This window comes from Cavia porcellus, unplaced genomic scaffold (genome assembly GCF_034190915.1).
Source record: "Cavia porcellus strain 051 isolate PalLab524CR breed Dunkin Hartley unplaced genomic scaffold, mCavPor4.1 scaffold_26, whole genome shotgun sequence".
Taxonomy (NCBI): Eukaryota; Metazoa; Chordata; class Mammalia; order Rodentia; family Caviidae; genus Cavia; species Cavia porcellus.
The window spans coordinates 45,108,313-45,124,123 of record NW_026947509.1 but is presented as its reverse complement, the minus strand read 5'-3'; the positions used below and the strand labels follow the sequence as shown (position 1 = coordinate 45,124,123).

At 43.0% G+C, this 15,811-nt stretch overlaps 1 protein-coding gene and 1 long non-coding RNA gene across 2 annotated transcripts in view; both read left to right on the top strand.

Annotated features, from left to right (window-relative positions):
• The first annotated feature begins 87 nt into the window (after window positions 1–87).
• LOC134473148 (uncharacterized) lies at window positions 88–3,085 on the top strand. Its single transcript, XR_010043241.1, has 2 exons — window positions 88–376; window positions 638–3,085. It is a non-coding gene; the product is annotated as an uncharacterized LOC134473148 (long non-coding RNA).
• A 9,447-nt stretch (window positions 3,086–12,532) lies between these two features.
• The window catches only part of Dytn (dystrotelin), a 50,090-nt gene continuing 46,811 nt past the window's right edge, over window positions 12,533–15,811 (top strand). The window contains 1 exon segment of the mRNA XM_063236649.1: window positions 12,533–12,551. Coding sequence (XP_063092719.1) covers window positions 12,533–12,551 — 19 coding nt within the window.

The following is a 15,811-nucleotide window of genomic DNA, read 5'->3' as shown; positions in this document are numbered from 1 at the left end:
TTTCCCACTCAGGCTCAAACCCTGCTTTGGCAGATATTCGAATATTCCTGTGATTTCTGGGTAGTGAACACCATCCACATCCTTCAATCCCAGACCAGCGGCACCAGCATGACTCACGATCATCTGTTGAAACAGATGGTGAAGTTTAAAATATCTGAAATTTATCACTCAATAGGCTGAATGCAAATTCTCAGCAGGCAGAACTCGCATTTCTGAAGTGTCGCCAGGTCACGCTTCTTCTGCTGGGCTGGTCCACACCTGGGTGACGGCAGTTACCTCCTAAGTCAGCCGCCCTTAATCCATCTGACCCACCCCGTGTACACTCCAGATACTTTTCATCACTGTCTGACCACAGGGTTCTTTTCTCAGCTCACCGGTAAGTCATTTTATTTGCAGCATCCTGACACCCGCAGACTCATGCACCGTGTGCTGTAAGTTCCAGATCTGCTGCTGCTTGCTTTTGTGGGTGCTGGTTGCCCTGCCTGAGTGCCCCCAAACTTCTCAGCTCTGTCATGGTGGGGTCGCCTTTTCTCTCTTGGCCAAATCATTATCTCTTTCCTTTTGGTTCATGGAAGTGGAAATTACGAGACTCCAAAAATAGAAGATAAAACGTTTTTCTTCTCTCTGCTCCCTACAGGAACAGGCGTGAAGTAATGTTATATAGAACTCTGATTCGCTCTTTCGCTGGCCTCAAAGGAAGCATCTTTAATGCTGAGATAGATGCTCCTGGCCCACAGCTGAATGCACAGGACACAGAAAGGTTACCCAGACCTGCAGCTGAGCGTCTGCATGCAAGCTGCTGAGCCTCCCAGCAGTGAGCAGCTGCTCTGCCTCATACAGTAATATGTTCTGCGCAGAAGTTTGGAGCCCACAGAGATATGTAATCACAAACCTCTCATTTCCTTGGTACAAAGAATGTGGTTTTTCTAAACACAGAGGCCACATCAGGGGCTTTTCAGGGTACACACTGTCTCCCATATTCTTGTGGGTGTTTCTCCTGTCCCTAGGAAAGAGACTGTACAGCCTGGTGTGCCGTGCTCCAGACAAACATGCAAGAGTCACATCCACATGTGCTGTGTGGAGTTTTCGTCCACGCCCAGAATTACCTCCATGTTTGCAAAAGCTGATGAAGAGCTCTGAGTCTTTGCTATAGTTCGAATGTGGCTTTTTTCTCAAAGGTTCATGGGTCACAGACTATGTCCCCAGTGTGACAAGGCAAAGAGATGGTGAGATTTTTACTAGGTGGAAACCACTGAGAGGCTGGTTGGGGATGTGGTCCCAAAGGGCAGAGATAGTTCTCAGAGAACTCATAGTTTATTATTTCCAGAGAGCTGTTATGAAACCAGCAAGACTGGTCTCCTACTCTGGCTTTCTGTCTTGCCATGGCATTTCTCCCTCCTGCACAGGCTTCTGCCACAGTGCTGCCAGCCAGATGTGATGTAGCCAAGGAAAACCTGTCCAGAGTTGGCACTGTGTTATTTCAACTTTAGCCTCCAAATCTGTGCACTTAAATAAACCTCTTTTCCTTATAACCTACCAATCCTCGTGTATCTTGTTATACTACTGAAAATGGACTAATTCAGTCTTTATGCTTTCTTAACTTAGCAGTGAGATACACCTTGTTTTTTTTAGACTGCTATAACAAAATACCTTACACTAGATGTCTTTAAAACCATAGAAGGCCCACATGGCAGTGAACACCTGTAATCCTAGCACCATGGGTTTGAGGCCAGCTTGGGTTACATAATGAACTCAGAGCCAGCCTGAACTACACAGCAAGACTCTGTCTCAAAAAAAAAAAAAAAAAAAAGCAACGTTTTTTTTACAGTTTTGGAGGCCAGGAAGTCCAAAATCAAGGTGCCAGAAAATTCAGTGATGGTGAGGACTCATTTCTCAGTTCATAAATGATCCCTTCTCCTTGTGTCCTCACATAAAGGCATGGGCAGTGCAACTCTCTGAGGCCCCTTTATAAGATTACTTACCCTTCTCAAAAGCCTCACCTCCTGAAGCCTTCATATTAATAACTAGGTTTCAACCTTATCTATTAATTCTGATCTCTCACACCAAACCTGCTCCTCTCACAGGACCTCCATAGAGAGGAACTTCATCCTTCCATTTGCTCAAACCACATTAAACACCCTCCTGCAGAATATCCTGTTGTCTCTACCTTCAAAAACGTGATTCTGTATTGACAAGAAGCCAGTCTTCATGATGACCATTGTGGCCCAGCCTCTCCTACCTCTCTTCTAGATTACTGCAGAGCCTCCTAAGGGGTTTTCCTTGTTGGTTTGGCTTTTTGAGACAGGGTCTCTCTCCAGAGCCCGAGCCAGTCTTGAAATTGTGTAAACCAGTGTTATGGTTTGATAACTAGTGGTCAACTTAACGCCAGCTGGATTATATCAGCATGCATTGAGAGAAGATGCTCCACCTGAGGAGGGTTGCCAGGATAAATAGGTGGAGAAGAAGAGAGGTGTGGAGAGGGATTGAGGCGTTATGGAGGCATTGTTGGTTCTTCTACGAGTTGCTGTCTGAGCTGTTGGTTCTCCTGGAGAAGCTTTGGTCTTCACATTGAGCATTGCTTCCTGGCTCCGGAGGGGAAGACATGTGCTGCCTGGTCGCCAGGATGAACTCGTCACGCTGCTTCCTGGCATGTACCCGACTGTGCTTGTCATCGGAGGAGCTCGGGGCCTCCGTGTCGCTGAGGACAGCTGTGGTTCCATTCAGGACAGCCCCACTCTTTGTTGTGAGTATGACTTCTCGGCTCCAGTGTAGAACCCTCATCCCACTAGCACAGCTCCTTCATCCTGCTGGCATAGACTTTCTGGCTTCCACCGCTGACCCTTGAGTCTTCCCGGCACGAATCCATAAAAGAGACTGGCGTGAGTCCTTGTGGGCCCTGGACTTCCAGTTGGACTCGTGGAGGCGTTGTCCTGAGCTCTGGGTTTTTATCTGGACTCATGTGGGACATTACCGTGGGGTTTAGGCTCTTGACTTATATAATCTATGTCATTGGTGTTGCAGATAGATTTCCTGCATTCTCCTGTATTAACTTCCGGTGACCATTATAAAAATATTATAAACTCCATGTCCTGACTGAATTGTTCTCTGTGTACAACTCCTGACTACAACAACCAGGCTGGCCTTCAACATATGATCACCCCACCCCAACCCTCCAAGCACTGGATTTCTTTCATCTATGACTGCTTAAGAGACCATTCTTAGGACAAGAACCAAACTAATATTTTCTTTCTGAATGCCAATCAGATTACATCACAAAGTTCTTTCCATTGTAAGGTCTTTAAGGTGACCTCAAAATCCCTGTATATCTGTCCCATTAATCTTTCTTACATAACCAAGAAAGCAAGTGTAATGATAGGATAATGACAACTTATCTACCTTAGATGTAAAGGAAAAACATCAGAGGCATCAATGCCTACAATCCTAACAACATGTTCATTTCCCATAAGCTGCATGGAAAACAAACTACAGACATAAATCTTAGAGTCAGCATTGTGGAAAGCTATTTAGATGGTGTAGATACCTGATGGTGCCAGATGCTAATTAACTTCCAGATCCGTGATAAAGCCACATCCAGTTTTGACTGGTTGAGATCATAGTGTGTGACCCTGCACTAGGCTCACCAGTCTCGCCAGATTCATTTATTCCACACACTTCTAGAATGTTCATGATGGTTCATGCAGTGCAGGCAGCAGGCATTGAGGACACAAGGACAAATAGGGCAAGAGGATTCTTGGCCCTGCCTTCAAGGAGCTTGCTTTTGAGTGAAGAAGACAAGTCATAAACATACCAAGACACATGCTGAGCTCAGAGTGAGCGAAGAGCTGTGAATCGAACACAGTGACCTGTGGAAGCAGCTGCGGAAAGCGCAGTCAGGAGGAGTCGATGACGCCTGAAACATGAGAGTGGCTCATTTACAAGATGCGCTGGAGGAAGAGTGCAAGCAGGCAGAGATCAAGTCCAGGGGTCCAGGATGAAGGGGAACAGGGGAATAGCAAGTTTTGAAAGATGTCAAAGCTAGCTCCCATCAGAACAAGACAAGTATAGGAAAGGTTTGCAAAGGTTTGGATTAAGAGACAGGTTGTGGAAGGTTTCATTAAGTGTCAATTAATGATCTAGATTTTTTCAGTATTCTGGATTGAATCCAGGGACTACACGCTGAATTATGTCCCCAGATCTTTTTATTATGCTTTTTAAATTTTGAGACAGGGTCTTGCTAAATCGCTAAATTGCCCAGGCTGGGCTTGATCCTCAGCCTCCTGAAGTGCTTGGGTTACAGGTGTGCACCACCATGCCCAGATTAGCGATGTGGATTTTGAAGTCACCACTAGCCATGTGGGAGACTGATGTGTGAATCCAGACAAGGAGGCTAATGACTGAGGCGGAGGAGGTATCAGTGGGGAAGGGAAGGAGTGGGAAATCTAGCTGCATTCCAGAGGAAACATTCATGGGTTTGCAGGGGAGAGAAAGTAGTGAGGAGAGAAAATAAAAAGGGGAAATACCTGCTTTTGTTTCAAAAGCTGGGTGGAGAGCGGTGCTTTTCCTGAAACATGGAGGAAAAATGGAACAAATGCATGAATAGAATAGAAAATTGAGAGCATATCAAAGTTAACACCTAGGAAGCCAATTTGCCCTTCCAGTCATCTGTGCAAGCCACACGGGCCCGGGAAGGGAGAAACCAGATGGCTCCTCCGCGAGCCGACTGGTGCTGTAAGCAACTGGCTGGTGCAGAGCACTGGCTGAGCTGACAGCAGCTGAGGTACAAAGACAACTGAATGCTTGCATTGTTTGATTAACTTTGCAGGCCTGCGGCCAGTAGTCTGAGCTTCTATTAGGAAGATAATAGCATGTAACATAGCAGACATGGAGGATTTCCTTCTGTCTTGTTTTTGAAATCCAATATTATTCTCACTGGGGATTTTTTGTTCCAGTTTATTGTTTTGCTTTATCCAGTGCTCTGTTTTGATTGGTTTTATTCTGTTTTGTTTTATTTGCTTTTACTGTGTCTGATGACATGGACAGCTATTGTGAAGATAACAAGGTACATTGTGGTAGCCATTGTTGCTTTCCTTCTATCCTGCTTTGAAGTCCTGTGCCACCTTCACTGCTTTGTTTTCATTGGCTTTACTCTGTTTTGTTTTGCTTTATTGGGTTTTATTATCTTCAAAATAAAATTTAAAAAAGGAAAAAAAAAAACAAATTTAACACCTAAATTGAGATCCCAGATTATCAATGAGTCTACAGGACTAGAGTTATTAATTTGTGAATTGCCTGCTTAAAGCTGGGTTAGGGACCCACATAATGTACAACATTCACAGGTGAGAGAAGAGAGCGCAAGCTGTATTTGGATGACACTCCAGTATTTAAACACCAGACTGAGAAGGAGGAGTCAATGAAAGAAGAAACAGGTGTTAGATCAAGGAGAACCTGTCAAGATTGGTATAACAAAGATAAAATGAGTATTTTAGCAGAGAAGATCAGTGTTTTTAGAAGCCAGGTAGTCAGTGCTAGATAAAGGTCAAACAAATATGGAACAGAGAAAGGAACAGAAAAACATCTGGCTTTGGATTGTGGATTGGAGCCAAATGCATGTACAAAGCAGCCCAAGAAACTCTGGAGTTCACAGCAGTGAACGCATTAGCACCCAGATTTTGGGGTCTAAAACCACTCCTCACTGTAAGAAACCCAGGCTTTTTAGAAAAATGATTGACTCTTTGACTGGGACAGGGTAAATTTCTAAGTCTGGAATATCTTGTTGGACAAGAAAATGTTAAAACAAAAAGTAATGGAATGATGTATACCTAAAGAACACATTAGCTTGAAGAGCTAACACAGTAACCAAGTGTACAAAGGTAATGTTACCCAGTAATTACACTGAAATCATGTTCCTCCTACTGTGAATCAGTGAGGATAAAGGATTTCTTATGGCATGCTGTATTGGTAAGTTTTGCTCTGGCTAAGACCAAATACGAAATACCCACAATTCTAAGGAGTCAAGGTTTATTTTGGCTGATGGTTTCAGAGGTTGCAGTCCCTGGTTGTCTGGTTCCAACATCATGGCGACAGGGCATATCAAGGTCAGAATGCTCACTGCATGACAACTGGGAACAGTGCTCAGGGGAAGAAGTGCCGGAGAGGAAGGGGCTGGAGCCCAAATATGGCCAGCCAGGGACACTCAGAAGTGTACTTTGACAGTCCCCTCGGTGGCTCCCAAGACAATCAACTGTCAGGATTAACCATCATGTGTCCCTTCCCCCTCACAACGAGCACAGATACTGTCTTCACACTGGCTGGCTCACACAATTAAACAGTCAATGTCATGATAGCCAAGAAGAGGCTAGGGGATGGTTCAAAAGTACAGGACACTAAAGGAACACAAAAGCAAAAGGTAATATGTAATGCTGGATTTGATCCTGGGTCAGGAAAAAATACTATAAAGGACATTATTTGCAAATTTTGAATGATATCCATTGGATAATAGTGCTATTTCAATACTAAACTTCCTGATTTTAAAAATTACACCATGGCTTGAGGAATCTGCTTATCCTTAGGCACCATTTAAGAGAAAGAGGAGGAAGTATCTGCAATTTACTTTCAAATGGTATGGAAAAAACACAGTGTGTGTGTGTGTGTGTGTGTGTGTGTGTGTGTGTGTGTGTGTGGTGAATTAATACAATAACAAGCTATGAATCTGGGTGAAGGATAAATGTGGTTACTTTTAATGTCCTCAGCTTTTGTGTATTTCAAAATTGAAAAATCAAAAGTTTAATGTAAGAAAACTAAGATAAAGGTACAGAACAGTTCAGATTTTCACTGATGATTTTTACAGATTGTTTTTAGAAGTCTCAGCCACCAATACTTGGCATCTTCCTGCTTTCTACCTAAATATTTTATAATCCTCATCTAATCGTAAGTTAAGTCTTCCTATTCTGTGTTCTAACTGGATTGTCGACATGCTTTTATATGCTTGACTTGTTCTACAAACTGATGTCAATGATACGAAATAAGAAACAAGACACCAAATAATAGGAAAAAGGACTTTCACACCTAGGAAATCCTCGAAATTGCACTGATATAGGTTAAGATAAATGAGGCTGCAGTGAAATGGAAGAAAATAGTGATAATAATAGCATTTTACTAAAGAATAAACTTTTACACTGAAAAATAAAAAGAAAGTGGATGAAGTAACTTGAAAAGACACGAACAAATGGAAAGATGCTCATGAATTAGAAGATTGAATATCAGTAAAATGTACATACTACCCAAAGTAACTTACAGACTCATTGCAATCCAAATTATTATTCCAGTGATGTTTTCCTAAAAAACAGGAAAACCAATCTTAAAATACATTCCACACCACTAAAAAGCCCAAACAGCCAAAGCAAAATTGAGCAAAATGAACAAAAGCAGAGGCATCAAACTACCTAACTCCAAAACACACTACAAAGCCTTAACAATCAAAACAGCATGGTTCTGGCACAAAAATAGACAAACTGGAACAAAATTAAGAATCCAGAAGTAAGCCCACTCATTTGTAGTCATCGGTTTTTGACAAAACTCCTACAAACACACGAGAAGACAATTCTTCCCCAATTTTACTGATACAGCTAGATATTCACATGAAGAATAAAATTAAACACTGAACCATAACAAAATTTAACTCAAAATAGAATCTTAAACAAAAGACCTAAAACTACTTGAAGGAAGTCTAGAGAGTAAAGTTCTATGACATTGGTCTGTAGGGTTGTTGCTGTTGTTGTTGTTAATGTAACCTTGAAAACAAGGTAACAAAATAAAACTAGACAAATGAGATTACAGCAAAGGACCCAATTAACAAAATAAAGGCATAACCTAGGGAATGGAGGAAAATAATCTGCAAAATATATCCAAATAAGGAGTTAATTCCAAAATGTAGAGGAATACAACTCAGGAACAGGAAAACAACTTAATTTTAAAATAGGCATATCCCAAAAGACTTACAAATGGCCAGGTTCATGAAAAACATGTTTGTCTTAGTTACTTTTCTCTCATTGCTGGGACAAAACACCTAGTAACTGAGTTGTCTCCAAGTGGCAGGGGGGCATGGCAGGCCACCATCCGTGGCCGGCTGCAAACAGCAAGATGGTAACTGGCAAGAGAGAGAGAGAGACAAACTTCCTTCACGCCTTTACATCATATCCTGGGACCACCCCTAGGCAGGTGTAGCACTCACACCACCAATCCAAGCATTAGACAATGAACCAATCACAAACGCATAATTGCATGAGACTTGGGGGCCGCTGACATAAACCATGACAGTGTTCATCACTAATTACCAGAGGGACCAAGAGATGCTACCTCACCATGCATGGTGACACACCGTGTAATCTCAATAGTCAGGAGGCTGAGGCAGGAGGATCACCTCGAGTGCAAGGCCAACCTGAGTTACACAGTGAGTTACACAGGCCAGCCTGAACTACACAGCAAGACTATTGAGAGAGAGACAGACAGAGAGAGAGACAGAGACAGAGACAGAGACAGAGAGTGGGGGATTGCTTCACACCTGTTAGAATGAGGACACGACGATTATACAAAAGACGAAAGGTAACAAGCCTTGGTGAAGATATGGGGGGAAAAGAACTATTTCACACTCTTGTGAGAATATAAATTAGTACAGCCATTGGGAAGACAAAGGCAGACAGCTTTCTCCAAAAGTTGACTCAAAATGTTTCATTTCCACGGTCATTTTGACTTTGAACCAGGAGTTGCAACAGCAACTATAAAGCCCACTTCACAAAAGTTTTCACATCTTTTCTCTAATCTTGTTCAAAATCCGAGTAAGCTGAAAGCTCGGGACTATCAACTCTCTGTTTGCTTAAATTACTTTTTAGTATACGCGAGTACATTCTTGTGTGCTTTTAACGCCTATTTAATTTGTTTTATTTTGATTGGAACTTTAAACTTTTTCTTTATCTTTGTTCTCTCCCTCCATGTCTTCCCCCTTCTCCCTCCCCTGTCTTTATCTCTCTGTCTGTCTCTCTCTCTATCTCTCTGTCTGTCTGTCTGTTTGTCTGTCTCTCTCTGTCTCAGTGTAAGGTTCTACCACTGAGCTAGACCCCGACTCCCTGGCCCAAGATTTTTGGTCCACAGACTTAATCTCTAATATAAATGGACTCAAATCTGAGCGTGACAACATTAAACAAAAACATTCAAACCTCCTTCTGCTACACTGCAGGCACTGCGACCTAAAGGCACTGCGACCTATCTCGATGTAGCTATAAAGTAACACAAAACTTCTAAATATGATTTCACCTCTAAGTCTGCAGCGTTCAACTAGAATTCCTGTGGAAGAGATTTCCTTTCTTCCTAGAGTTTTGCCTTAATTGGTTACAGAAAAGTTAACAGTTTTTCCTCCTCAATTTGATCCCATTCTTATCCCATTTATCAATTTTTGTTTTTTAAAATGTTCCCCAGTTTCAGTTTTTAAGAGCCCAATAGCATGACACTAACTTTTCAAAAAGAAAAGAGTAAATTGGCTATTCTTGGATTTTACACTCAGTTTTAAATTTGCTTTTGTTTATGGGATAGTCATGGTTGTTTTAAGTGTCACAGTTGGGACCACAGACTCCTGGACATTTTGGCTTTCCAGATACGGTAGATTGACAACTCGTAGTTGTTGTACCCCAAAAATGAGATGACATCCAAAAAGAGCACTTTATTTAAGCTGGTACTCAGCATCACAGTAGCATTGGAATTTGCAAAACTGTGCAACTAGGCTAGATTTTTGGGAGGCTTATAAAGGAAAAAAACCCACAAAGCAGGGGTGGAAGGGGATAAGGGTGAAGAAGGCTTTTGTTCTCTTATTTGGTCTGGGAACAGAGTTCCTTGCTTAGTCAGCTGCCTTTAGGAAAATTTTTGTAGCTAGTGGTCAGTGAGTTCCTCTTTTACAGGATCTTGGCAACTTGTGGTCGGCTAATTCCGGGAATAACTGTCTTTCATATAGGGGGACAAAGGTTGAGACAGAGTACAGGGTTACCAGGGCAACGACGCATACAGAAAAGGTTGGCAGCGCTTTGGTTAGAGCACAATATTAGCTTGTAACACGCAGCTGAACTGAGTCAGCATAGTGCTGGGTGTGGAGGGCCCCCCTGAGGTCTGTTGCCAACAACATGAAAAGGAGACCTAGAGAGCAAGGGGTGATGCTGTTGGTTCTCCTGTTGAAGTGTGTCACACCGTGTTCCTGATATGAACTTAGCTGTTCTCACCATCAGTAGAGTTCCTGGTTGTCACTAAGGAAGACAGCAGTTCACTTGGGGGCAGCTCTGGTTCTTACCTCGAGCATCGCTTCCTGGCTCCAGTGCAGAACCTCAGCCTACTGGCACAGATCCTTCATCCTGCTGGTGCAGACTTTGTAGCTTCCACCGCTGGCCTTGGGGCCTTCCCAGCGCAGATCCGTGAAACAGGCTTGCATGAATCATTGTCATGAGCTCTAGGCCTCCATTTGGACTCACAGGAGGCATTGTCCTGGGCTCTAGGTTTTCAGCTGGACTCATGCAGGGCATTGCTCCGGGATCCAAGTCCTCAGCTGGATTCCTTGGGTGTCTACTGCATTGACAGATCTCCCACGGTCTTTTCATTTGACTTTTTGGGTGAATATTATAGAATAGTCCTATAAATTATGTGCCCTATATGAATTCCTTTTCCTCACAAACCCTGACTACAACACTAGGTGTGTACAGTGCATTGTACTGTAAACACACCTATGCTACAGTTCAGATGTTTCTGAAACCCACATTAAAATCAACTCCTCCCTCAGCAGCCCAAAAGACCTTCCTGGTGAGGTTCTGACCATGCTATGCAGCCTTGTAAAAACTTCCAGGAGACATAGAATGGGTTAATTTTTAACTAAACTATCTTAGGAAAAAGACATGTTAAAGTTATACTTAAAATTTAAGAGGAAATGTGTTTGTATCACATATTATAATTATCCTTGAAGATTTGCATTTAGTGCCTTTTAAGGCTATGTGAACATACCTCTGTGTTTATACAAGAATTCATAAAATTAATTCGATTTCGTTGTTCTGCAACTCTTTTCTGGGCTGCTTGGTGTGAGAGGGGGTTACCTGGGGCACGGGTGCTTCTCATGGGTTCCCGGTCGCTATGGTAACCCCTGCTCTCCTGGTTCCCAGAAAGTGTTTCACATTTCTCTACTCCATGCAAAACTAATGGCCCTTTGACACAGAGACACACGCGTGGCCTTCAATTATTCAAGCTCTTTATTACCAATGAAAGCACTTCAGGGAGCCTTTCAAACATCACTGTTTTGCATGCAATTTCTGGGCAGTGAGAGCAGCAAACCAACACTACTCAGAGAGTGTATGCAGACACCTGACACTGCCAGCTTTTCCTCGCCGGGGCTTCCTTGCCTGGAGCTTCCGGTCATGTATGCAGACAGTCTTGACTAGAATGCTTCTTCGAGGAACCTAGGACAGGTAAGGACCTGTCGGGATGGGGGGGTAGCCTGTGAAACATGCCTGCACCAAGGACAGTGCTGGCTGGCCTGGTTTCCCTTGCTGTGGCTTTTCAAAAGCAGACCTTACCTGAATGTACCTGGAGACTCCCTAGATCTTGGCAAGGCTCAGATTACTGTTGTCCCTATCATATTTTTATAGAGCTAATGGAATAAGGTTTTGCTTTAGCTTCTCTCTACACAGTGATATTTATCTGCACAGAAGATGTGTATTTTAACCCATTCATTCAGAATGGAAAATGTTATTTCAATTTAACTACCATTGCAACTTCTAAAAACAGCTTGCAACAAACGGGATATATATTCCTTAGAACTGCTTAAGGCTGTCTTACAACATGACTCATTATTTTTGTTGAAAAAAACCTAGTTGGAACAATAGTTGAAACAAACTATTAATGAGGTAACTAATTGACTATTCTTTCTAAAATGAAATACTGGCTGAATTTTGTACAGACACGCATGTATATATATGCATATATATTTGATAAATAGTATTTGTTAGAAATTTTATATCCAGAATTATTTAGCATAGCGCTATTAGAAATTTCAGCAATTAAGAGCTTCTGATTTTGTCTGTAAATTTACATTTTGGGGTTTTTTGTTTCTGTGTTTTGGTTCTTTGTTGGGGTTTTTTGGTACTGGGAATCAAACTCGGGACCTCGCTCTTGCCAGGCAGGCACTGCACCACTGAGCTAAATCCCTGGCCCTACATTTCTTGAAATGAAAATAGAATCTACTTTAAGGATGACAGCACCTCCAAAGATCTTTTGATGCTATGAGTTTAGGAGCTGCTCTCAGTTTTCCGAAGAGCCCTTCATGACCTTCGTGATCCTTCCGATCCTTCATGACCTCCTGCACACTGTGTCGCTGTCTCCAGGTAAAACGATTTCCTCTTGATTTTGTCCCTCCGCCACCCCTCCATGGAAAAACCTTCCGCGTAAAATACTGGTTCGTCTTTAGCTCCAGCGACCTTCTCGACATCAGTCATCGCAGCACACTCAGGAAATGGACTGCAATAAACAAGGTGAGTGAGATTGCGATGTTTCTGAACAGTTTGTAAACAAACCTCAGGCACAGATAAAGGCAGTAGGCAAATTCCTGGCTGCAAAAAGAATCTATCAGGTGATTAAACAGGAATCTCTTCTAAACAGGAATCTATACTCTGTTGAAGAGCATTTCAGCCACTGTCTCAAGAGCACCAAAAATAATTTAACAAAAACTTGATGTCAATATGATTACATTTAAATTGCTGTTCAGATACACAAAAAGTATCTTATTTGTCATTATCTTCACAGCTTGGTATTTTAATGTCAGTACAATGTAGGCTGAAACTGGGTGAAAGGTCCCCCAGCTGTCACTATATAAATATTTGATCAACGGCCAGTGAAAACCAGCTCTTTCCTGTAACATCTCTAGATGCAGGTTACACCCCGGACTGGTCCGTAGCATTTTGTTACTGGATCTATTTGCAACCCTTTCACGCATCTAATCCAAATTGGTAACTTTAGTTGTTTTGTATAAAAGTCTGTATGATCTCATTATTTATTGAAAACAGCATTACAAATGATTCAAATTATCTTTGAGCATCCCAAATTGGAGCTCTGCTCTCCATAAGCTTAACCCGAAACACGGGTAGTCGAAGCAGTGTTTCTCAAACTTTGTTTGCCTCCAGACCATTTGGAGCATTTGGTAAAATGTTGGGGCTACACGGCAAAGTCGCTTGCGACAGAGACTGGGTGTGGGGCTCGCATCACACCTCCCTGCCAGCAGCAGCACTGCCCCCTGAGGACACTCAGCTCAGTGCTGAAGCTGTCCCAGGATGTCCTGAAGGAGATAAGCTAGGACAAGGATATTTTCAGGCCCTGGGACATCTGGGGACATTCCCAAGAATTTACTCTAGACACTTCAAGGACTCTGCCTACTGTGGTACAAGACTCCAGGGAACTTGGACCACAGACATATATTAAGATCTTCCCGCTTAATGTTCCCTGCTTCTCTCTGTCCATATAAAAGGGATGCACTTCTCTTTGCTCCCAGCAGACGATCTTACTGCTGTCTGCCTGGCTGCACCAGGTACAGTAAATTCCACACCATGGTGTCTTTGCGCGAGCCTGGTGGTCTCTGCTGGTTCCCCACCTCCCCCACATGTTACATATGTTATATTAGGAACCTTGGTTTCTGACAAGTTCCGGGGCCCCCCAATACTGCTTGCCTGGAGCTGTGCTTTGAGGACCACAGGCCTACAGTATGCACTTGTAGATCTTCAAATTAAATGCTGGACAGTTGAAAGAAATCTTATTACACTCATCACAGTATCTGTGGAAAACGAATGTAACGTAGCTAAGCAAAGCTAAGGACTGGTCAACACAAATGACTTTTCCCAAATTGGTCCCAAGAACATGAACACGCGTGGCTTATATTGATGCCTCCAAGAAGCGAAACTACATATCGCTCATAGCTTGCAGCCTGCAACATCCAGCAATGACTTCTTTTCTTGGGTTTTCTCCCATCATCAACCGGAACAAGCGATAAGCAAAGCTGGAGGGCGCAGGGCCAGAGGCAGAGCACCCGGTCGGCTCCCCGTTGCACTCCAGCACGGCTCATCACGTGACTCCGCAGCGTCCTATGACAGGACTCCAGGGCCGCATGGTCAGGCAGGTACAGAGCTGCTTCTCCACCAAGGGCAACATCTGGGGATCTGCAGAACCCCGGATTGGTATGCGTCCACTTAGTGCATCCAACAGGAACCAGGGCACGAAACTGGCCAATGTCCAGAATAACAAAAATGCTAGACACACTTTTGCAAATTATTCCCACGTGATTATGTCTACTCTGAATTACTTAGCTTTCTCCTCACAGAGCCGACCATGTTTCTCTCCTCTTCTGTCCTCCAATGTTGGACTCTTCTCTGAACACTAAGTCCTTCTGAAACTTAACGAAACATTAAATAACAAAAGAATTAGAGCAAATTGTGTTTTGCCCTGCCTTTGAATTTGTTGAAAAAGTCAAAATCAGCTAGGGAGGGTGCTCAAGCCAGATCTCTTGTGTAGGTGACAGTTTTTAGGTACAGCCCGCATTCACCTTGTGTGCACGTCTTTAACATGATTGTGCATCGATCAGATGCTGCTTTATATCCATGAGCAACTGGAGCCAGGACCTGCAGGTGCTCAAGTCCCTTCCATGAAATGGAAAAATAGTATTTGTATATAATGTATGTGTATCCTTCTGGATACTGAAAACCATTACATTACTGGTAATAGCTCATGAAATGTAAATGTTATGCAAATATTATGTAAATGTTGTCATACTGTGTAGTTTAGGAAATAATGACAAGAAAAAAGTCTGTCCATGTTCAGTGTAGATGGGATTTTTTTCTAGTAGTTTTGATCTTCAGTTGTTGAATGCACCAGTGCAAAATCGCTGTGGCTTTGTAAAGTGTCTAGTGCTCCATGTCCCCATGTATAAGAGTAGGGCTTTATGCCACAACAGCGCTCAAGAGCAAGAAATGTCATCTTCCAAGCCAGAGTGAAGCCACCAGGCTTCAGTATGAAGTGTGGATTGAGTTAGTTTGAGATGGAGCCAGTCCTTGGAGACAGACAGAAACCTCAGAAGCTTCTGTCCTTAATGTCTGACCAGAGTGTCTGACCTGGTGGACTACTGTGGTTCCCACTACTGTGGTTCTTTGCCTTTGATTTCAGAGTCTACACAGAACTCCTTGCCACCCCTGTTCCCTAGTCTCCCTGGCTGTCCCATGCACCCCTAGAAATATCCCTTGGGCCCCAACCCCAACTTCTTGTCTAGGCATCAGCCTCTCTCCCCCTCCAGGAAAACTACAGGTCAGTTCTTTGGTGGGCTTCTGTCCTTTCAGGACAAGCTCTGAGTAAATAGCTCAGAGATAGCTGCTTAAATTCAAAGAAGCTTTCGATTTCCCCAACAAATAAACAGATCTTAGACCTTGGAACATACACAGGAATGAGCACAGAAGAATTCTCTTTTCATTCTTTAAATTCTCCCACTGCTGCAATAATAAGAAAAAATTATCCAGTCACATGTGTCTAAATCAATGAAATCCACTGAAAAAAATCTCTTGTTTTATTTTGGGGATCCACTTAGCGAGGTGCAAGGACTGGCTGTGTCTAATCACAAAACCTCCCCAGCACACAGGCACTCACTCCCATCTGCCTGAGGTCTGCAACAACCAGCCGATGTTACAAAAGTGGTCTCATTTCTGCAAGGCTGCTTCCCCTTCGCATAACAGCTGCAGATTGGTCTCAGGCTCAGAGC